This window comes from Rhinolophus ferrumequinum, chromosome 5, assembly GCF_004115265.2.
Source record: "Rhinolophus ferrumequinum isolate MPI-CBG mRhiFer1 chromosome 5, mRhiFer1_v1.p, whole genome shotgun sequence".
Lineage (NCBI taxonomy): Eukaryota > Metazoa > Chordata > Mammalia > Chiroptera > Rhinolophidae > Rhinolophus > Rhinolophus ferrumequinum.
The window spans coordinates 28187350-28211951 of NC_046288.1; the positions used below are offsets into that span (position 1 = coordinate 28187350).

A 24602-nucleotide genomic window follows, 5' to 3' on the forward strand; every position below is an offset into this window, starting at 1 on the left:
CTCAATGTAAAACTTTACATTAAATAATCTTCAGACAACTTCGTAATGTCTGGACATATAACAGTATGCTTATGAAGGTCCATGAAACCAGGACCTTCATAATGGTATATATACCTGACATCTAGAATAGTGTCTAACAATCAGTGATCAGGAAATCATGAATAAACAAATAAATAAGTAAATATGAGGGCAAGTCAAAGAAAAGTCCCCTAAATAACTTCTCTTTCCAATTTGATTGCCTTTTCCAACACCCCCCCACCCATACCACTCTCCATATATTCTCTGGTGTCTATTGCATCTACGCCAGGACAAAGGGGATTAATGACTAGTGATACCATCCCATAGGGAAAATTACCTATTCATGTTTGAAATCAAGTATTATACACATATTTATTGTATTAGTGATGAATTTTTATAAATGCAAAAGATTCTGTTTTATTGTCTATTTCATTAGTTACATATTTAATTGAGCTCAGTTTTCTCAAATATTTATTAGCAATCATAACTGATGCATTAATTATAACAAACTGTGTCATAAGAAGGAATCTACAATAAAAATTAAAATAAAACCAAATGCTTTGGAAATGTTCTTTCCCAAATGTCAAAAATAGGTCCCTCTACACACCTGGAATTTTTTGGGTTGCTTAGGAACCAACGCAAATAATTCTGTCACCTAAATTAATTTCATGATCATTATAGGAGATGTGGTTTGAACTTCCTGAGACCACGAAATAACTGTTTACCCCACACTGAAATTCTCTGCATTAACTCAGGCAGTATTTCATTCCAGACTACTAAAATTGCTTCCTAAAATAAATTACTATGTTCAGACAAGTATTATTCTTAAGTAATATACAAATGTTTGTTTATAAAAGAATTTATGTAACATAGTCGTAAATTGCAAAGTACCTTTAACTTTACCTGAAAAACAAACTAGATCAATGCCCTAAGATGAAGTGACTTGGACAAGGTCAAAGAGCTATTAGTAACATAATACATGCATAAGTGGATTTTCTGAATTTATGTTAACATTTGGTCTTTCTGCTGACTTCCAGGATATTTCTGAATATGATGAAAGTTCTCCTTCTGATCACAGCCATCTTGGCAATAACTGTTGGTTTCCCGGTAAGTATCCATTTCTACATTCAGGAGTATTTAGTATTTTTTTGTTTTGATCATGAATCCCAGGATTTTTTTTCCTCCATACACTGTATTCTACTTTCTAAACATGCCTAACACCTTCCCATTTAATATTATTTTCTAGAAAAATATTATAAATCATGTATTTTTCAGTGTATAGTTCAATACCTCATAGCCTTGGTACAGTAGCAAATTTGAATTATTTAAAATACATATTAATGCTTTTCAGAAAAATGGCTCCTACAATGTTTGCTGGACATTCAAATCCTAAATTTTCAAATAAATAAATAAATAAATGCTATGAGATTATAGTAGGTGGTGGATAATCAAATTCTTTCCTTCATATATATGTATATATTTCTTAGTTTGTGTGTTTCATCAGCATGAGTTGAATTAATTTCATTGTTTGAACTTTAGGTCTCTCAAGACCAGAAAAGAGAACCACGAAGTGTAAGTTACATTTCTTCTTTTTAACATGTAAGATTTCCATGAGAAATATCCATAGCTGTAGTTAAAGATATTTCTTTATTCAAACTGCTCAAACTCTAGAGAAATCCTTAAAGAGTTTAGGTATTAGCATTCTGATCTCTGCATATAGAAAGGGAATTATCTCAGTATCTCATGTGACAGTGGGACCCAAATTAAAACTTAAATCACTGTGATGAAGTGAGGTATAATAATTACTACAAAAATTATCTAGCCTAATAAAGGCTCATAATTGTTCATGCCTCCACTTTGCTTTAACTAAAACATCCATTCCAGAGAAGGTAAAAATAATAATAATTAAAACCTGAGAATTAGGAAATGTGGGCCAGCATTGATGATCCCACCAGTGTTAAATTCACTAAAGGACTAGTTGGGCTAAACAATTAATCAAAAATGTTTTTTAAAGGGAGAGTCTTGTTTAGGGATTTGCTTATACTTATGAAAATCTTATTATCTTAAAAGAAGCATGGTTTTGAGGCTGAAACTTACAGTGTTAAGGATATAGAACTTGATAGGCATATGGATAGAAGATGGAGAGGGAAAAAGGGAAGAAAGAAGAGATAAAGAGGAGACTGTCTAACACATGGTTTGGGTAAAGACCTTGTATAAAAGCAAGGGAAAAACTTGATGTCCCCTCATCAACCCCGTCCCCCTTGACCTTATAATTATAGAAGTGATATCAGGAAAGTTTGGCTATGAGAAGAAAGGTACAAGAACATATTTATCTCTAAGTAATTTCCTAATTTTTTCTAAAATGATGCAAATTAATCGAATCCCTGTTCACAGTACACATAGAAAAGGTAAATCATTTTAGAGCTTCTAAAGCCTCTACCTAAAAATGAAGATCCACTTGTTAAAAGGCTATTTTGACTCTGTTTTTTTGTAAAGAGTAAAACAAGCCTATTTAATTTCTTTCAATAGGTCAGTGGGAGCAATGAATTACCTTCACCGTTTCATGTGTCTCCTTACGGATATCCATTTGGCGCATATCCACCATTCCTATATCAAAGATATCCATGGTTTAGATATTATTATTTTCCTATTCCAATACCTGTGTCTGTCCCTCCACCTATTCCTATTAGCGGACAGTAAACAAGAAAGAAAAGTCCCAGTGCAATTTAAGATGAAATAGGTGGTAAGTGTACAAGTACAATACATGTGTTTTTTTTAATTTGTTGTCTGTGGGTTGGAATGCATCATTCCATGACAAAAAGTTACAATATTTTCACTTAGCCCCACTAAGTTACAATTTGTTTCAATCTTTTTTTTCTGACAGAGATCAGTTAGGGTCTTTACTCAGAGGTGCATACATCTAACCTTCCATGATCCAACCAGCATAATGTTCAAATTCCTCATTTTCTGTGATGTCATAGAAACAAACACTTTCTTATTAAAATATTTTTGCAAAACATATTTTAATATTTTCTACTACCGTTAACATCTGTGTATTTTGGAGCTGAATCATAAGGCTAAAGAAGGTAAAACTTTAACCAATGTGTAGATTATAATCGATGAACTTGTGGATCTAGGATCTAAAATAGACTTCGGCCTATTCCTTAGAAAATCACGTATTTTTCTAATTAATGCTAAAACCCAAATCTACCTTCTGATTGTCACATTATTATAAAAACCCTAAAAGCTGAATGTACCACTTACAGTAGATGCCCCTATCATCTCATCATATCAAAAACAAAGTTGATGGTATGTCAATTACCAGATGAACTGAGGGAAAGTAGACTATATTAATGATTATATTAGGATTCAAAGAACTATTCTAGGAAACAAACATACTTTCAGCTAATATCTACCATGAAAGGCCTCTGCCTTCTTTCTTGCATTACTCAGTCTTCTTGAACAGAACATTTCCCGGTCCTTGAACTAGACGTACTTTTGAGACAATATTTGTAATTAAAGGCAAAAACCTTACAAGCACAAGCAAATGACCCATTAGGATTAATAACTGTATGACTGTCATTTATTTCAGGTCACTAAAATTGAATGTGAGCCACTTCCTTGAAGAATCACTATTCCTGTTAATAAAAGAAAAATAAATGTAATTGAAGTAGCATACAATATTCTCTCATCAATTTCTTTACTGGTCCTCTTTTGTAAACATAAAAAAAGAATATCTTGGTTTCCAATTTCCTAAATGTGCATTACCAGTAGAAATTCAAATTAAATTTTAGTTAATTTTAATATATACTTGATTAACTATTCTAGGGAAAGTATGAGGAATAATGGTAGCCTTGGAAATATATTGAATAAAAGTCTATTCAGCAGCTTATGCTGTGTAGTTGTGATGATTGTATTAATAAGAGCTAGAGGTCAATTTAATTTAGTTCAAAAGATTATTTGATTAATTGTTTCAATTACTCGATTGAATCTGTAATTTATTTCTAGTAGGATATTAAACTTGATGTATTGGTAAAGGACCTCAAAATCAATCAAGTACTGTCCCAAACTTCAAAAAACTGACAATGGGTGAGATCCTAAAAACAGCATTTATATCATGCTTGTAGGTTACAAAGTGCTTTTTTGAATCATTATATCATCAAATCTTTACATAATCTCTGTATAGTAATCATGTTTCTAATGTGGGGAAATGGAAGATCAGGAAAGTCCTGTGGACATACACAATCATAGATCTAGTACATGGTGGGAACGGAACACAAACCAGGCCTATCCAACTCCTAAGCCTTTGTTTCAACTTCATATCTACTAAAACAAATTCTGAATCCATGACTCCATGATGGCTGTACCAAAGACTAGTTAACTCCATCTGTTTTCACTTTATTTCAAAAATCAAACACATGCTAATAACGGTAAGTGCCACCCATCTACTCCTCTGCTAATCTAGCAGCCACTCTGCATGGCGTTGTCTTTCAAAACATTATATTTCTGACTTATATTTCTGACTTACTTCAATGCCTTGGAAGTCTTCTTATTGCCTACAATATAAAAGCCATTTTTCTTTGCATGGTATTCAAGGCCTTCTACATATAATACTAACCTTGAGCTTCTTTTCAAATCCCCTACAAGCAGCCCAGCCTCCCATACACCATACATCCCCTATGTCAGCAGACCATAGCTGTTCCCTACTGCTGTCCTTCATGCTCGCACAGCTGTGCCTTTGCTTATGGTGCACTCTCTTCATGGAATGTCCATTCCTCTGCTTCAGTGTGGAAATCCAATTTATCTTTCAAAATACAAATCCAGTATCATGACTTTCATGAGAAATTTCCTCCTCTCTCTCCAAACAGAATGAAGTACTCATCCCTTTGATCCTCTCCCACTGCATTTTATTTCCACTTATTAATGAATCTTATGCTTTACCTTCTAATAAATAATTCACTTATATTTCTGTATCCTTCTTGAGGAGATTGTAAGTTCCTGGAGTATAACAATAATATAACTGTTCCCCAGTACTTAGCCGAGTAGAAGATAATCAGTGAATGTTTGATAAATGGAATATATTAATAAAACTTTCAGATTCTTATTTTTCAAAAACATATTTTTTATATCTCTGACCTACGTCAACATATTAATTACTAAAAGATTGTTTCTTGTGAGAGAGAAAAGAAACTTCTTAAAATCAATATTACCAAGTTCAGAGGCTTTTAGTTTATGAAGTGTATTTTCTCTTCCATGTAAAGTAAATGCACATAGCAAAGGCTTTGTGAACTTTATTGAGGGACACTTTGTCCTGATCATCAGTTCCCATAAATCCCATAATGAACATTCTAGAAACAAAACCCTGAAGGAGGAAAAGGTAGCAGGTGGTGACGAAAATAAACTTTCCTGCAGTATAAGACAAAAGTCATCCAATAAGATTACACAGTGAGCCTTTCATTGTGTCACAATGGCAGCCTTTGTCCCTACAGGTAAATTATCAGGAAATTATAAAAATGCTCTTTGAACAAAGATTACATCTCTCCCCCCAAGTTTGTATTGTTCGTAGCTGAGACTCTTAGTGTCAATAACGGAAATTCTGCCATGACCCATAAGCTGGCTACAAATCAAGGCCAGCCTAATGAGACTCTTGGCATGACTTGAGCAAGGAAACTGCTGTCTCTCTTACCCATTTTCAGGGATTAGAGGTTCCTCAAACATTAAATATTCCTTCTCTGGTATTAACGTCAGTGATCCCAGTTAAAACTATGGGAGGGACAGCAAGAAGACCAAAGTGTCCTCAACATAATTTGGTAAATTAACTTTATAGGGAGTGTTTCCCAACCTTACAGCTGACACATTGGAGGCCATTGCATGACTGAGAAAAGGCAGTAATGGGAAACCAAGGCAGAGGGGCTTGGAAAGAAGTTAGGAAAGCAGAGCCTGAAGAGGGGCTAAAGGAAAACGTTTGCAGCTCTGAAGTTTTAGAGGGCCAGCTCTATAATTTACTCTTTCCTCTGTTATATATTTTTGTTAAGTCTTTGATATATGTCAACTCTCAGATTTGAAGTTTTATTTTATTCACCTCAAATTATGCCATTGCAACTTTCTGGGGAGAAAAGACACAGTCACCATTTACTTTTAACTACTAGACTTGTAAAGCAAATATATTCAATTAAAATTAATCAGTTATTCCTCCAGTGAATCTGGGCATCATCATACCCGGTCCTGGCATATTTTGTGCTTGTGATTTGTGGGACAGTTTCTCAATAGGCCAATCATCAAACCTCCATTATCTTTTGTAATCTAATGTCAGCTTATGGGGATAGGATCCAGAAAAACACTCTTTCCCAAAGTGTTTTTCTTGAAGCATTAACCTCACCATATGGCCCTCAAAATAAATATTTGTCCTCAAAATATCCCTTGGAAATCTACAGTATACATACATATGATAACATTATTGAAACTGCCAGTGTAAAAACTCACTTTGCTTAGCTACGTTTCCTGAGGCTGACCAGCAGCCACAGATCAACGAAAAGCCCGAAAGGGGGAGTGGGAATGAACAAAGACACTTACACAAATATTGATGATGCGATCGATCGGTCTCCAGTGATGCTGAAGCACCTCTTTATTGAAAACTTCCACTTATATACCCTATGCATACGTGCAGACTAGCAGTCACAAGTGTACATTACCTCACAGAAAGTAAATTGTTAACCCCTAACCAGAAACTAACTAAATCACAAAAGCATCCCAAATCCCATTTCCACAAGACAGGAACCATCAATTATCCTGATAACCATCTGTGCTCTGTGTCTGAGAAACCGGCCATTCTTATCGCATACCTCAGCAGCCTGCAAGCACCCTCCAGGTGCAGGCAAGACAATGCCTTAGGAGCTAGAACAGGTTAATCATAAACTGAGCCAGTTCTCAAAGTTCCAAAGTACAGAGAAATCATGGCTCCCCACAGTTTCCCAAATTAAATTGATCATAGAATGATCTCATCTAAGACAGTTGATAAAGTTAGTGTATCCTTGAACACACTATGCTATTTTAAAATGTAATCAGCTATAGAGACACTAGATTTCGTATTCACATGGTGTTTATATACTAATTACTGACAAGAGCTTTTATAGAAAAATAAACAGAGAGCTAAATTCACCTCCCCTATACTATTGATTCCTTTGGGACAGGACCCACATGTCCCTCATATCTTTTATATTGTGCCAGTCATTGCATTAAATGCTAAGGATTTGGAAAAGGGATTTATTTTTCACCTTTATAAATCCTACAACCTAGTGAGGGGAGATAAATATGTACACAGTTTCAATAAATGTAATAAGTGCTCCAAAAAAGCATTCCCAGAGTTGTTTGTTTTTAAGGCAGACTAGCTTTGCCAAGTAGGAAAAAGCACACAAGTGACTTTGACCTGAACTTTAATGGATAAAGACGTTATTGACAAGTAGATTAACACAAATTAGATGTTCAATAGATGTTTACTGGATGGATAAACTCTATACACAAATTCGTATTTTTAATGACGTTTAGCTTCACTGGGCAAAGTAAAAGAGAGCAAAAGATGAGAATAAAATAATTTAGAACCTATTTCTAATGAATATACAAATTAATATATATACAAATTAACTACGAATATATCTGACCTGAGAAACAAAACTGAAAGCAATAAATATCTTAGTAACATTCTCTTCTTAAATTTTTATTAAATTTAGTGGGGTGACATTGGTTAGTAAAATTGTATAGGTTTCAAGTGTACAATTCTGTAATACATCGTCTATATATTGCATTGTGTATTCACTACCCAGAGTCAGTTCTCCTTGCATCACCATATATTTGACACCCTTTACACTCTTAGTAATAATTGTGTTCAGTACACACATTCTTCCGAACTTTTCATACAGGTACTGAGAACAGATATCACCAGATGAGCTATTTCCTTACATAAATGGTTAAGATATCCAGTAGAGAGTATTTTCCTAGAACTCTACATCAATTCAACAATATCCAGGCAGAGCTGAATCATCTGACCAAAGCTAGGTCAAACCAAGATAGTTAACAGCAACAGAACAAGGTGAAAAGTGAGATATTGAACAGAAAAAGAGACACACAGAGCAATGGGATAGAATTGAGAACACAGAAATAAACCCACATCTATATGGAAAGATAATTTTTGACAACGGAACCAAAACACTGCAATGGAGAAAAGAGAATGTCTTTAATAAATGGTGCTGGTAAAATTAGAAAACCACGTGCAAGAGAATGAAAGTAGACTGCTGTCACCATAAACCAAAATTAACTCAAAATGGGTCAAAGACCTAAATACAAGACCTGAAATAATAAATTGCAAAAAAGAAAGCATAGGTACTAAACTTATTAACCTTGGGTTTAGAGACAATTTTATGAATTTGATCTCAAAGGTAAGAGAAGTAAAAACAAAAATAAATAAATGGAATTATATCAAACTGAAAAACTATGCACAGCAAAAGAAACCATTGACAAAACAAAGAGGCAACCAATGAAATGGGAGAAGATATTTGCAAACAATACCTCTGATAAGGGGCTAATAGCCAAAATATATAAAGAACTCATACAACTGAACAACAAAAATACAAACAATCCAATTCAAAAATGGGCAGAGGACCTCACTTCTCCCAAGAAAACAAACCGCCAACAGATATATGAAAAAATGCTCAACTTTACTAGCTATTAGGGAAATGCAAATCAAAACCACAATGAGAAACCACCTCACACCTGTTTTAATGGCTATTGTCAATAAGAAAAATAATAACAAGGTTGGAGAGGTTGTGGAGAGAAATAAACCCCCATACACTGCTGGTGGGAATGTAAGTTGGTATAGCCACTATGCAAAACAGTGTGGAGGTTCCTCAAAAAATTAGTAATAGAATTACCACATACCCCAGCAATCCCTCATTCTGGGTACCTACCCCAAAAATCTGAAAATATTTATCCATAAAGATACATGCACCTTGATGTTCATTGCAGCATTATTTATTATGGCCAAGACATGGAAACAACTAAAGTGTCCTTTGACAGAATATTGGATAAAGAGGAGATAGTACATGGATATAATGGATTACTCAGCTATAAGAAAAGATGAAATAGTGCCATTTGTGACAACATGAATGGATCTTGAGATTAGCATGCTAAGCGAAATAAGTCAGACAGGAAAAGTTGAGAATCATATGCTTTCACTCATATGTAGGATATAAAACTGAAAGTAGCAAATGAACAAGACAGACAAACAAAAACTCATAGACATGGACAATAGTTTAGTGGTTACCAGAGGGTAAGGGGGGTGGTGGTAGAAGAGAGTAAAAAGGGTCAAATATATGGTGATGGAAGGAGAACTGACTGGGGGTTGAACACACAATGCAATATACAGATGATGTATTATAAAACTGTATGCTTGAAACCTATATAATTTTATTAACCAATGTCAACCCAATAAATGTAATAAATTTTTTTTAAAGTGAGGTATTGACAATTGAAGTGCCTCTCCCTCCAACAGCTTGAAAAAGCCTTAGTTTCTCTCAACTACTGAATACTTCAGTATGGGGAATAAAATAAAACCAGAGGGCGACACTAAAATTTAGCTGCAATCACACTAACAGAGAGCTCACCATTCCCAACAGTTTAGGGGGCATTAGTGCTAATGCTTTCACAGAAAAATCAATCCCAGTAAAATAAATTAGAATTCTAGGAAACACATAATATGCCTATGCACTTTAGAAGTTCCTCAACCAGGTTCTGACTTCATCCAGAAGAAAGCAGTGATTTCCAAACTTTCATCTCTTTAAAAAATGATTTAGGTGCTTATTAGCTATGCAGATTTCCAGGAATATTCCTTCCTTACAAATTCTGACTTAGTAGGATGGGTTGAGGCAAGAATTTGAAACTAAAACAAATAATCCAGATAATTAATCATTTGTACATAAAACATTTATTTCTAATATGTGCCAGATTTAGGTCTATACACTGAGGAATTTATCTTCAAGAGGAAAAAAAAAAGAATAGTAAATGGACATATATAAATTTAAGAAATCTTTTCATGTTGTGATATGTTATAAAAAAAATGAGATGAAGTAAAGGAAATGACTATTTAGAAAAGGTGCCAAGGAAAGTGTCTCTAAGAGGAAAATATTGAAGCTGAAACCTGAGTTATATAAAGGAGAGACACTAATGAGAAAAAATGGGGTAAGAACATCAGAGAATATGAAAACAAATGAAAAGTCCCTGATTAAAAAAGAGTTTGGCATCTTCTAGGAACAGAAAGGTCCTCAAATATTGCACGTAGTAAGAGAAACGGTGGTAAAAGACAAGGTAAAAGGGATGAAAAGAGACTAAATTTTATAGAAACTGAGAGGCCTTGTTAAAATATTTGGAATTTATTCTAAGTGTTTGTGAAAGATTTTAAGCAGAATAATCATATAACACATATGTCCAAAAAGTAATATTTTTATTACTATGTGACGAATGATCATAAGGTGACAAGAGTGAAATTAGTGATACCAGAAAGGGAACAATGGGATGGTGAGATGTGAGATGTCAGTAGATGGGACTGAAGAGGGCGATAAAAGTAAGACGAGAAAGTGGTGGCAGATTCAGGTTAAGACAGGACTTATAATTCTTTAAATGGATTGTTGGGGAGAAGAGAACAAAAGATGACTCATAGGAGTTTCTCTTGAGCCATTGGGAGTATCATGGTGTCACAGGAAAAGACTACTAGAGAACTTGATTGAGAAAAGGGATATGTTTGGAGATCAATATTTTACTTTGTTCGTGATAAATTTGTGATGTCTATGTCACATAAAAATGGAAATGTTAAAACAATTGTTGGATACCTGAATTTTTAGTTAACAGAATGTAGATGATATTTAAGGCTATAGGAATTGAGTAGGTAAATGATACTCAAAATAGAGAGGGGAAAAAAAGTAAAGGGGTGGTGAACTCAGAAGGAATCCATGAAGTTTTCCCAAATTGAGAGTTTGAGGAAAATAAGAGGAACCGAAAGACAAATTAACATAGCCAAAGATTTAAGAGGAAAAAACAAAAGAAAAATCAATGCAAGTGAGAAAAACCAATCACCATGTCAAAAGTTGCTGAGATTAAGACCTAAACATTCGCATTGAGTTTGGCCACATGGAGATCGTAGTTGACCTGGCTATCTGTTTTGAATGGTATGAGAGGAATAAAAGAACTTTTGGAGTAAATACAAAAAAATACAGAGGGTCCTAAGGTTGATAGTAGATAAATAATGCTTTATGTAAATTAAAAGTTTTCTTGATTATTGTATTTTTTTTAAATCTGTGTCTTTATAATCAATCCAGAAACCCCGAGATCCTAAAAGTTACTAAGGCCTGAATTTATTCCTAAATTCCTAATGAACTTCATTCTAGGCTCCAGATAATGTGAAGTGTCTCCTCACTGCCTCAAAAAGTCTTCCTATCAACGCCCAACAGAAAGCATTATCTTTTTACACATTCTCTGCAAGCAGAGATTGTGACTGTTTACTATATTCTTCGAAGTGCCATGTTTTTAATAAAAACTGTATGTGTGTGTGCATTGTTTATTTAACTGAATTGTTTATAGGAGAGCAAAATTGTGACATTCCATTTTGCTACTGTTGAAAAAAATTTAAGAGCATTTCATGCTATTTTCACATGTCATAGCAATAGTTTACAAATCACACAAATTTCTGCACTAAAATGTTCATTTTGTGATGCCTTAAGAATTAATCATATAGAAAGTTGTGTTAGTTATTTACATTGCAACTACTGTCACAAGTATTTTTGTACTTCAAGCATACAACATAGTATTGAGATCAGCCTGGTACTAATGAAGTAGCTGAGAAAGAAAATGAGACAGAAAAAAATAAAACCAAAAGAAGAGAAAATAGAGATAAAGTATATATCAGATGTAAGAAATGCTAACAGAACAATAAGAACTTGTTACAGATAAAATAATGTATAGAGTTAATAATCATCATTTCACATCACAAAGTGTTTACTTCATAGTGCTTGAAATGTGAATTTATGAACTCACAATAGCCTCTTACCCAGCTTCACTGTGTGAGTAGTTACAGAAATAGATACTGATTATCGGACCTAAACAAAAAGAAGCTGTAGCTTGACAGAGAAGCCCTGCTGGTCCTCTTTCCACACTCCAGGGATGTTTCAGGAGTAGGCCATGACACCTAAGTTACATATGTGACTAGATCAAGGCTGGTGAATCAGTTCTAGGTTACACACTCGCTAAAATTTTGAGATTTTGTTCAGCACCATCCCAACATCCTCGGATTTCTTATTATGGGAGTTCTGATTTCCCTTTTGCTTTTCTGTGGAGAACAGCAGGGTATTTGAGCTCCAATACAGAGTTCATCTAGTTTACCTACAAGAGTCACTCAAAACTCTAGCTTTCTTAGATGGCCTTAGGTCAATATACTTGTGTATGGGGAATGTTCAGTGTCACTAGAATTCAAGTAAATGTTGGACTATGACCTCCACAAGGGCAAGGATATTTGCCTGCTTTGATTAGTAATGTATCCCTAATGCCTATAACAGTACCGGAAATAATTTAAGTGCTCAAAGAATAATATTCAGTTTTGCAAAACTGCCAAGAGAGCCATATTCCTATTTGAAGTGGATAGGTGATGCCACTATAGAAATGTTTCCTCTCGATATTGAGGAAGGATTCCTAGCATTCCTAGGTGAAATAGATTTTCCTGTTATTAAAGGAGTCTCGGGTACATGTGAATTAAATACATAAAATCAATATCAACATATAACTCTAAATCAATGACTGAGAAATTGCCATGTGGAATTGGACACCTTCATAATTAGAACCAGACCAAATCTTCCAACTATCACTTAACCTTGACAACCAAAGTAAAATGATGTGACTAAACAGTCCAAATAGCATGGCTGATCTTATTACTTTAGCAGCTTGTTTTAGCAGTTTTGAAACTCTGCCATCTTTCTCTGAACAGCAGAAGCCAACTATTCTGAGAAATAGAAAACTTTAACTTATTCTGTACAAACTGAATAAGCATTCTAGGGTTTTGAGCATCATTCCTAACTTTATACGACATGAAATAGTTCTAAGAAAAAGACAGGAATATAAGAATAACCACAATGCTGCTATTATTTCTTGTTTGTACTCTGGCAGTCCTACATTCATTTCTGTAAATATGTCAATCTGGCCAGTCCTTCACAGCTAAAGTGAAGTCACAATTGACATTTTCCCAAGAGAAATGCAAGCAAAAGAAAATATTCTTTCCTGAGTTATTTAGGCAAATTATTTGTGTAGCTGTATTTTACCAAAATATCTCCCATGTTGTTGGTTTTGTGATATATACTCTGTAAATCAGAATGAGCTGTCCTTGAAACAGAACAATTACCTCCAATTCAATAATTTAATTTTGTACATTCAGAATAACTCATTTGCATTATTAAAATTTAAAAATCTGAAAACAACTTTGATTCATAAGATGTTAATTAATCAGCAAGTTGATTGCTTATATATTGAATGCTTATACCATAACCTTACTGAAGAACAAATGTTGCAGCTCAAATGCAAATGGTTCTCTATTTATATTGATTAAAGTATTTTATATCTAGATTTAACTTGTAAGAAGTTGCACTTGGGTGTGTAAGAGATGGTAAGTTTTCTAATTTTAAAAAATCAATAGTTATAATTCTGGAAGGTAAAAGACTAACCACGGCACATAATACCGTGTTTCCCCGAAAATAAGACCTCGCCGGACTATCAGCTCTAATGCATCTTTTGGAGCAAAAATTAATATAAGACCCGGTCTTATTTTACTATAATATAAGACCTGGTGTTATTTTACTATAAGACCTGGTATATACCGGGTCTTATATTAATTTTTGCTCCAAAAGACGCATTAGAGCTGATTGTCCAGCTAGGTCTTATTTTCAGGGAAACACGGTATATGTAGGGTTGCTTGATATCCAGGTTCTTAAACTAAAAAGAAACATTTAAAATATGAAATGGTTTGGCTAGCTTATTTTTTCATTGTAACAATAGCTTTAAATTCAAATAGGTGGAATTAGTTGATTAAGAACGTAATTAATATTTTTAAAACTCTTCTATAGCTCTACATAAAATATAAAAACGATTTCTTTAGAAAGTGTGACTTGTCTCTTAAGCTTTATGAATGACAACTCTATTTCCCCTCTACATTTCATTAACTAAGATTGAACCAAAGATAACCCTGCTGTTGTCAAACCTTTCCTTTTTGTCATCTTCCTATTGGGTAAAACACAAGAGGAAAATAAATTGCATGACTCAAGGCACAGATACCCTTTAATTAGTCTTCAGTTATTTACCTTTACAGTTGAGAGGCCAACTCAACCTACTGGCAAGCAAGATACAACAGGCACAAGGAAAGGTAATTATGTTGAAACATCCAGAGAGAATGATTACTTTTCATACTAGTCAGTAATAATACCACCAAAGTTATTATAGAAGTATATTTTCTTTCTTTGAACCTTTATTGTTAAGCTTGAACATATCTTGGCATCATTTTGAGATCAGTTTCTAAACTAAACCTTGTATTTTATATGGTGTTATGATCAAATTTATTTTTAACTTAACTTTGGGTTAAAGTCAAGGTTTGAAGCTGACTAAACTACTAAACACAGTATAAATTGTAAAGAAGAAGGTGATCAAGACAATGATCCTATTCCTACAGGCAAATGGAGAAAGCTAACTTCTCAGGAAGATGGGCATGTGATAATAATATTGATGGATCCCTTAACTAATTTCAAATTTTATTTCTATCTAAATATCATAATTTTATTTGTTATTGTATAACTATTATTTTTAAACATGCCTTTTATATTCTCATGATAGCTAAATAGTTCTACTGTTTCACAAATTTAACATGTGATGAAGGTAAATTTAAGTACGAAGTATAAAAGTAACTGCTAACTTAAGTATGGTCTTATCTCTCTGATTTCTGTTTATGCTAAAAAGAGAGTCATTACTATCATTTTTTACAGAATGTTTGTGTGTGTTATATAATTCTATGTGAATTGAAAAGGAGTGTGATTCACCATGGACATATTATTGTTTCATCTATAAACTTATAAGTTAACTGGCGATTGTAATACAATATTGTTATCTATATTTACAAAAGAAGATATTCTTTCCTGAGTTATCTAGGCAAAGTATTTGGTTAGCTGTATTATAATCATAAAATTTGCTAAGAAATTAGATCTTAATTATTCCAACTACAAGAAGAGAAATGATAAATATGTGATGTCATCGAGGTGCTAATTACCACTACAATGTCAATCACCTAACAATATATAAATGTATCGAGTCAACGTGTTGTACACCTTAAGTTTGTACAATTTTATATGTCAAATATATTTCAATTGAAAAAAGTTAACTGGCAAATAAAGAATTAATAAGGAACTCTATCCCTCTCAAGGAAACTTGAGTTTGCTATAGGTTGTTCAAATTTGATTCCACATGAATTCTTTTCCATCCAATGATATATTATCAGTGGTTCTGAAGTCAATTTAGTAGACAGCCTTCCAAATCATTATTACTTGAGAATCAGAGGCAAATGGAACCTCATGTGCTCCCTTTTCCCTGACTTGGACTTTAACTCTGTGACCATCTTTTATAAAACTCAGTTCGTAGGAAACGAATCTACACAATAAAAATAGCTGGAAAAAATATATAGTTATTTACTTCACAAATACAATATGTACTTAAATATTAAAATTTTGAAGTGTTATATGTATTATTAAATTATTAAAAAAGGATCAAACAAGCAGGTGTGAAATCTAAACTCCTTTAGAAATATAAGGCAAATTTATTTCTTTAAATATTTCAGTTAAAGCCACTATAAATGTAATATCTATATTTCTTATTAACATAATCAAGTTAATCATATCATTTACAATTACTGGAAAAGCAGATTATGAAAAAAGCAGTGTCAGAATACTCTCCTCCTTCTATCTTGCATTTTCCTCTTAGATTGATTGTGGAATTTGCAGAATTTTAGAAATTACTTAGTTCAAGCCTCCATTTTATAGGTAAGAAAGGTAAGGCCCACGTAAGAGAAATTATTTGGCCAAAGTTATACAAGTATAGAGTCTGAGATAGGACTCAGTCCTCCAAAAGAATGTGTAGTTACATCAATCTCTAATTCAAAATCACTTATCAGTTTTCATTATTTACAAAGCCAGGCCTAACTCTAAATTGGCATTTAAGACCTCTCCCTTTTCTTCTTTAAACTTTCTTTCCAACTTCATCTTTCCCTTCTCATAAAACTCTCCATTCAAAATGTCCATCTGTATTCCCAAGGCTTTCTCTTCTACTTGAAAATTTCTCTCCCTATGAAACTCTGCATGGGCAAGTCCCACCTACCGTGTTTCCCTGAAAATGAGACCTACCCCGAAAATAAGCTCCAGTTAAGATCAGCCAGATGCATTTAGTACATTATGACAATGTTCCAGAAGAAGATGACACAACTGTATTTGAATTAATGTAGATTGTTGTACATGAAAAAATAAGACATCCCCTGAAAATATGCCCTAATGCGTCTTTTGGAGCAAAAAATAATTTAAGACCTGGTCTTATTTTCGGGGAAACACCGTATATGCTATCTCCTACACAAAGAATTTGTGGATTTCTTAACTGAAACATATTTTCTGTAGAGAACCACTTTTGTGACATTTTCTACTTTCTTTCCTCTTACAGTAATTTGTGTATGTTACAACTTTCTTCCTAAAATTGATGCTACTTGTTGGCAAGACCAATTCACCCTGATAATCTCAACACTTGACACCATGACTTGTTCCTAGTAGGTTCTAGGCATATGGTAAATGAATTAATGATTAACATTGTAATGATACTTTCAGCAACATAGTCAAAAATTAAATTCATAAATGTTATACTCCAAGTTTGGTTTTTTAAAGCTTTTGATAAAATAGATTTCCCACATTGGTTAAATCTACCCATAAATCTGGCTTTTTTTCCTTTAAGCAAAGAACATTGCTCCAAATCACTCCTAAATTATTAGTAACAGACCCTTTTAATGTAATATTTTTAATTTCTATTTTTAGGTGCAACGATGAGTTTTTTCCTAGTTGTGAATATCCTGGCATTAACCATGCCTTTTTTGGTGAGTTAATATCTTCTAAACAATTTGTATTAAAACTTTAAATTTTTTTACATTGATTTGTACACCTGAAACCAATAAAAATAATAAATAAATAAATAAATAATTTTTTAAAAAAGTAATTTTTAAGGGCCTGAATTATTCAAATTTCTAAAACAATTATAATTTACAGAACAAAATAGCTGCATACCAGCTATATTTTGTTCAAAGTAATTTATTTTTATATTTATTTCTATTATGAAATTAAAGCCATGTTCTTCTGAATATCCTTCTAGTTTCCAGGATTTAGGAAATCACATATTATCATGTATAGAAAACCTTTAAAATTCTCATACTATAGAGAAAATATGTTCTGGGGGGAAAATCAATACTGAAAATATTTTTAAATTGTAAAAAGTTCTAAAAATAATTTGTAAAGAATAATACAATGGAATATTATTCAGCCATAAGAAAAGAGGAAATACTGCCATTGTGACAACATGGATGGATCTTGAGATTATCATGCTAAGCAAAATAAGTCAGACAGAAAAAGTCAAGAACCATAGAACTTTACTCATATGTGGCATATAAAACTGAAAGCAACAAACCAAACAAACAAACAAAAATCATAGACATAGAGAACAGTTTGGTGGTTACCAGAGGGTAAGGGGGGAGAGGAGTGTGATAGAAAAGGGTAAAGGAGGTCAAACATATGGCGATAGAAGGAGATCGGACTCTGGATGGTGAACATACAATGGAATATATAGATGATGTATTATAGAATTGAACACTTGAAACCTATATAATTTTACAAACCATTGTCATCCCAACAGATTTAATAAAGGTAAAAAGAGAATAATACAGAAATCACAGTCCAGAATCAGAACTTTGTAAAATTAAATTCCTAATTCACACAGACTCCAATCTCTTTAGGGCTTAAATCCTTAAAGAATGAGGAGCTTTTTAAAGCTTTTCCGCCAGTTTTAAAGACCTTGACACATCCACCTTTACCATTCAAACATTATCAGATCTTTTGTTATATTTCCTATTATGTCAACTGACTGCCTCTGACTCCTCCCCAGGGATCATATACATGAACAACTCTGAGGTTTTCAGGTATTTCTATGAATTACATTCTGTGTACTATGGCTATTAAAACAAGAGAAAGATTTTGTTTTGTTTTTTTAATTTTCTAACTTGTTTTTTTGTTGTTTTGGCTATTGCTCTGTTTTATTTTCATGTTCATTTGGGGATCTTAGGCACTTATTTGCCAACAATAAGAATAGGAAAAAAAAACATGAAATGATGTTTTATGACCTCCTCTTAGATTATAAAATTTGGGAGAGCACTAGTCCTTGTTTCATAGTTCATTTATTATTAAATTTAGACTTGCTTATTTAAGTTAATATCTAGTAAATAATTCTATTATGTTAATTCTTAGAGTCAAACTTTTAAAAATTTGTATTATGACATTCACATTTATTTTCTTTAGTTTTTTTAAAGTTTATTGAGGTGACAATGGTTAGTAAAGTTACATAGATTTCAAGTGTACAATTCTGTAATACGTCATCTGTATATCACATTGTGTGTTCACACCAAGTCACTTCTTCCATCACCATATATTTGATCCCGTTTACACTCATCTACCATTCCCCTCCCCCTTTACCTTCTGGTAACCACTAAACTATTGTCTGTTTCTATGAGTTTTTGTTCCTTCATTTGTTTGTCTTGCCCCTTTCTTCTTTTCAGTTGTATAACCCACATATCAATGAAATCATATGGTTCTCGACTTTTTTTTTCTGACTTATTTTGTTAGCATAATAATCTCATGATCCATTCATGTGGTCGCAAATGGCAGTATTTCATCTTTTCTTATGGCAGAATAGTATTTCATTGTGTATATACACCACATCTTCCATACCCAATCATCTATCAAATGACACTGGTTGTTTCTATGTCGTGGACACCATAAATAAAGCTGCAATGAACACTGGAGCACATATATCATTACAGATAAATGTTGTCAGATTATTTGAGTAGATACCCAGGGAAGGGATTCCTGGGTCATACAGCAATTCTATTCCTAATTTTTTGAGGAACCTCCACACTGCCTTCCATATTAGCTGCACCAATCTGCATTCCCACCAACAGTGTATGAGGGTTCCTTTTTCTCCACAGCCTCTCCAACACTTGTTATTATTTGTCTTACTGATGACAGCCATTCTGATTTGTATGAGGTGGTATCTCATTGTGGTTTTTATTTGCATTTCTCTGATTATTAGTCATGTTGAGCATCTTTTCATATGTCTATTGGCCATCTGTATGTCCTCTGGAGAATTGTCTATTTTCTTTCATTTATTCTTTGAAATTCCATTTTATTGTGGCTACCTGTACATTTAGAACTTTGGTTTTCTCTTTAAGTGATACTAGAAATTAAAGTTGAAATCAGAAAATGATCCACAACAGCCTGCCATATAGCAATGTCTTTTTGAGTTACTTGAGCCTGCTCTAGCCCCCAAACACTCCTTCCCAGTTTTACAAAAGCTTCAAGCCCTATGGAGTTGAACAAATAATTCTGAACAAGAATGAAAATTTGTAGATTTTATCATTCCATCTTATGAATAGTCAAAATTATATAAATGAAAACAGCAATGTGATAGCATCTTTTATGTACTTTTATCTCTTCTCTCCAAAATAAAAACAGTTAAGATAATACGTATTACTAGCAATTGTGAGATGAACTGCACAATGTTATAAGCTATTGGTGACATTATAAGTTGGCACAACCTTTATGTACAATTTGATAATTCCTACCAAAGAATTATTGTCATCTCTAAAACTCATATGTTTTAAAAACTATCTTAGGGAATCAATAAAAAGTATTTAAAAAGGTCACTAGTATACAGATATTATTTATCTATTTATAATAAAACGTTTTTTGAAAGAAGAGGCTTAATGGCAAACAACAGAGGTTAAAAAAAACTTTTCATGACATAATCATCTATTTTTCAACTACAAATATGTAAGTCTGAAAACTATGAGATAAATGGAAAAATATTATGAGAGATTATGCATCTTCAAAAAAAGCAAGATACAAGGTACTAAAATAAACATGTACCAGGAATACATAATACAGATTGATATTATACTAAGAGGTCTAGATTATCAGAATTTTTGAGTGTAGGCAAAGTTTCTATGATATTCATATTACTTTTAAAACTTTAAACTACCGTGTTTCCCCCAAAATAAGACCTAGCTGGATCAGCTCTAATGCGCCTTTTGGAGCAAAAATTAATATAAGACTAGGTCTTAATTTGCTATAATATAATATAAGACTGGGTCTTATATTAATTTTTGTTCCAAAAGACGCATTACAACTGATTGTCTGGTCTGATTTTCAGGGAAACATGATAATAATTTAATACCTTTAGAGGAAAACTAGTCTTTGTCTCAATACATCCTGAATTTTATTATTTTTATCAAATTTCTAATTTTTATACCTACAACTTTCAGATTTCTAGTCTTTTTTTTATCCAAGGGACATGTGTGAAAAGTCCTAAACTAGAGCTGTCATTTTAATTTTTTTTTTATTTTTTTTTCTGTTTAATTTTTTTTTTTAATTTATTGGGGTGACAATTGTTAGTAAAATTACATAGATTTCAGGTGTGCAATTCTGTATCACATCATCCATAAATCACACTGTGTGTTCACCACCCAGAGTCAGCTCCCCTTCCATCACCATACGTTTGATCCCCCTCACCCTCATCCCCCACCCCCCAACCCCCTTACCCTCTGGTAACCACCAAATTACGTTCCCCAGATTAATTTTCAAACCCGTGGCCATCCTGTGGTCAAGAGCTGTCATTTTTAAAATATTTAATATTATAACCTCATCTCAAAAGTTTATAAAACTTTTGTTAGTTTTTAAAGTTTTATATATACTTGTCTATGAAAATTATTTTCTCACTCCTGATTACCTATACACATTGCAATCTAGATTAAGAAAAGTACTATAAAAACAAATGAAATTTGATTTTTCAAAAATCTATTATTTATATAACATATTATGCTAGAGGCAATTGTTTTAAATCTAAGTAAACCTCATAAATCATCTTAGTAGGAGACAAAGAAAATGTTCTCAATGTTCTTCTTATTTTTAACAATGTGCATTCAATATAAACTAAATATAGGTTATTCATATTTTTCATTTAAACAAATGTGTATTTGTTGGTACAAGAGTCAGATGATCATATTATTTTCAACCTTGAATTTTTCTCCCTTGGTGGTGATTTTTAAAGACAATTTAACCATGGAGATCATTATTACTATTTCAATTACTATATTGATGTCATTTTTGTGGGAGGTTCACAGACCTTATAGGTTAAATAACCATGCAAAATGCTTTAAAATATTTTACAATATTACAACAAAAACAAACAAAACAGATTTCTACCATACAATAATACCATTCTTCATAATTTATTGTCTTTGCAGTGCCATGAGAATAATGAAAAATTGTAATTTTTAAAACCACACACACAAAAAAATCTAGACTCTTCCTTGCTTTTTAAAAACTTATTTCTTATTATTTCTCTGAACCTCACTCACCAGGGTGCAGAGGTGCAAAACCAGGAACAACCAACAGTAAGTTTACTTTAATTATTTCTGGTAGAGGAGACGAATTTCCAACTATACTTTTCTGCAAAGTTCAAAGATATTAAAATGCTTTCTGTTTAAAATCTAAATAAATATTTAAAGTCCATAAATAATTTAATAATCTTTGTAAAAAACTTCACCTTAACCACTAATCATGTGAATCAACATCAGTGTTCATCTGAAAATCTTGGTTTCATTTTACAGCTCAAGTCATGTGTTTTATGGTTTTCCTATATAGTTAGCAACATGGAAAAATTCTTTCAGAATTTAATATTGAGAAAAAATGAAAACAAAAGTAAAGTCTAATATCTTTCTTGCCTACATTGTAAGACTTTGGAAAAGATCCTGATCTGACCCATTTTTGACTATTTCCCAAACACTTGTATTTACTTCCTCTTTTTGTTTCCCAAATATGTTTGAATAGATACACTGAAATATGTCTTCTTTCATGAGAAATGCTTGCTGACAGTGTAATTTTGTTGATTTGTTTCTATTCATATGGAAAGATCTAATGATATACTTTGATAACTACACATAATCAGTAGAACAGAAATAAATAAAAATTGAAAATTCCTTAACTGATTTTTAAGGGATAAAATTAAGCTGAAAAAAACATCCAAAGTATAAATCTAGGAATTCTCACATATCACATTATTTTACTATTGTGCTATAATTAGTTTAGAAAAAAAGTGTCCTCATTCTAATCTCTAGATAAATAAAATTTGTAAATAATTACAAATGTGTGTTGGCAATAACATATGTAAGATAATATATATGTTTCTCTCATACAGTATCTCAAAGCTTTCTATGAGATTTTTCTAGCTGTTGTACTTATTATAATGCCCCATATTTACTGAGCAATTTTCATGTATGCCAAGCTCTGGGCTATGTGGTTTACATTATGGATTACCTCATCTAATTTGTTTGAAACTAATATTATTTTTAATATTTGATGAAAATCAAGAAGTGAATGGAAAGTGTACAAATCATATCTTGTAAAATTATATGGTTGCTGTGTTCACTACTTCCAAGATTGTATTTACTCAATGTCAAATACTATAACATATTATTTCAAAAAATTCTGATTTAAGATATCTCTACATTCTACCAAACAATAATACCATTCTTCATAATTTATTCTCTTTGCAGTGCCGTGAGAATAATGAAAGATTGTTTGATCAATACACAGTCAAATATATTCCAATTCAGTATGTGCTGAATAGTTACACTCCATTTGAACACAATTCCTACCAATATAGACCAGCTGTACCAATTAATAACCAATATATGCCTTATCCATATTATGCAAAATCAGTTTCATTTAGGCCACGTGTCCAAATTCCTCAGCGGCAAATCCTGCCAAATATCTACCCATCCACTGTGGTACATCACTCATACCAACATCCATCATTTATTGCTGTTCCCCCAAAAAAAATTCAAGATAAAACAGTCATTCCTAACATCAATACCATTGCTACTGTTAACCCTACATTTATTCCTACCACTGAACCAATGGTGAGCACTGGAGTTACTCCAAAAGCTTCCTCAGAATTCATCACAAGCACACCTGAGACTACCACAGTCACACTTATTTCATCCATGGTCTAGAAATTCTATGGAAGCATCAAAGAAGATAACTCAGGTAAATGAGCAAAAGAAAAGAAAATGAATGAAGACAAAATTCATGGATTTACCAATACAATCATAAAATCTAAATACTATAAATGGATAAATTAAGTCTGTTATGGGGACAGGCAAAATGTGCTGACTATAATTTTAACTTGGTTGTACCATAGCATTGATACACTAGATTCTGTTCCAACAAGAAATGAAAAATAATCTTATTTTACAAAATGAAGAATACTTGGGGATTTTATCATTAATTTTTTTTCAACAATTAGAACACTCCTAGAATCTATTAGTTTTATTTCATTTTTAATCACACACAAAGTTAGTAAAGTAATATACTATGCTAAACTCATGATTTTTCTAACCTCAAAAATGAATTTTCTTAGAACAATTTGTAGTGGGTATGAGTTTAAATACATTTTAATTGTTTAACAGTGTGTTTGCACCTAATTTTGGAATAAATAAAGTGAAAGGAAATGATGTTTTCCATGCATTCCTTTATTTCAGACTTCATTTCTGAAAGGATCCACAAAGTTAGGCACCCCAAATTTCTCCTATTTTAAAATACACTCATGGAAGAATTCTAATTCTTAATTTGAAAAGTACATATATATTTAGAGGATAGTTTCAGAACGTTAAATGTGATGCAAAGTTTTTCTGTTTATTATTTGGATCAATAGATAATGGCAGAGTCTAAAATAATTTGAAACATATGGGGATAAGTTAAATAAAGAGGAAGATTAATGAAGTAGGAAATTACCAAAGAGTGTAAAATAATTTGGGGAGAAAGTTACAAAATTTTGAGAGTCTTTGCAACAAATATTTTCAGTGCATCACATTGTCCTCATGTTTTGTGATCTAAAATAGAACACAGTGATCTGTGACATAATGGTAATAGCATTAGATCAGAGAAGGCTGCTTCTTCCATTGTGTGACCTTAGGCAAGCTATTACTCTCCCTGAACTTTCTGAAAATAAATACATAGATAAATAGATAAATAAATAAATAACTCTGTAAAATGGAATGCATTAGAAAACAAAGTTAATAAATAGTAAAATTTACTTATAGACAATATCTCAAATCCTTACTAAACGATATAAACTTCACATAATGTATTTCAGTTTAT

At 32.5% G+C, this 24602-nt stretch overlaps 1 protein-coding gene across 1 annotated transcript; it reads left to right on the plus strand.

Moving 5' to 3' along the window:
• The first annotated feature begins 5485 nt into the window (after window positions 1-5485).
• On the plus strand, window positions 5486-23455 carry CSN3 (casein kappa). Its single transcript, XM_033105748.1, has 4 exons — window positions 5486-5507; window positions 17157-17215; window positions 21803-21835; window positions 22997-23455. Exons 1-4 carry the CDS (start codon window positions 5486-5488, stop codon window positions 23453-23455), a joined length of 573 nt encoding a protein of 190 aa, XP_032961639.1.
• The last annotated feature ends 1147 nt before the right edge of the window (window positions 23456-24602 follow it).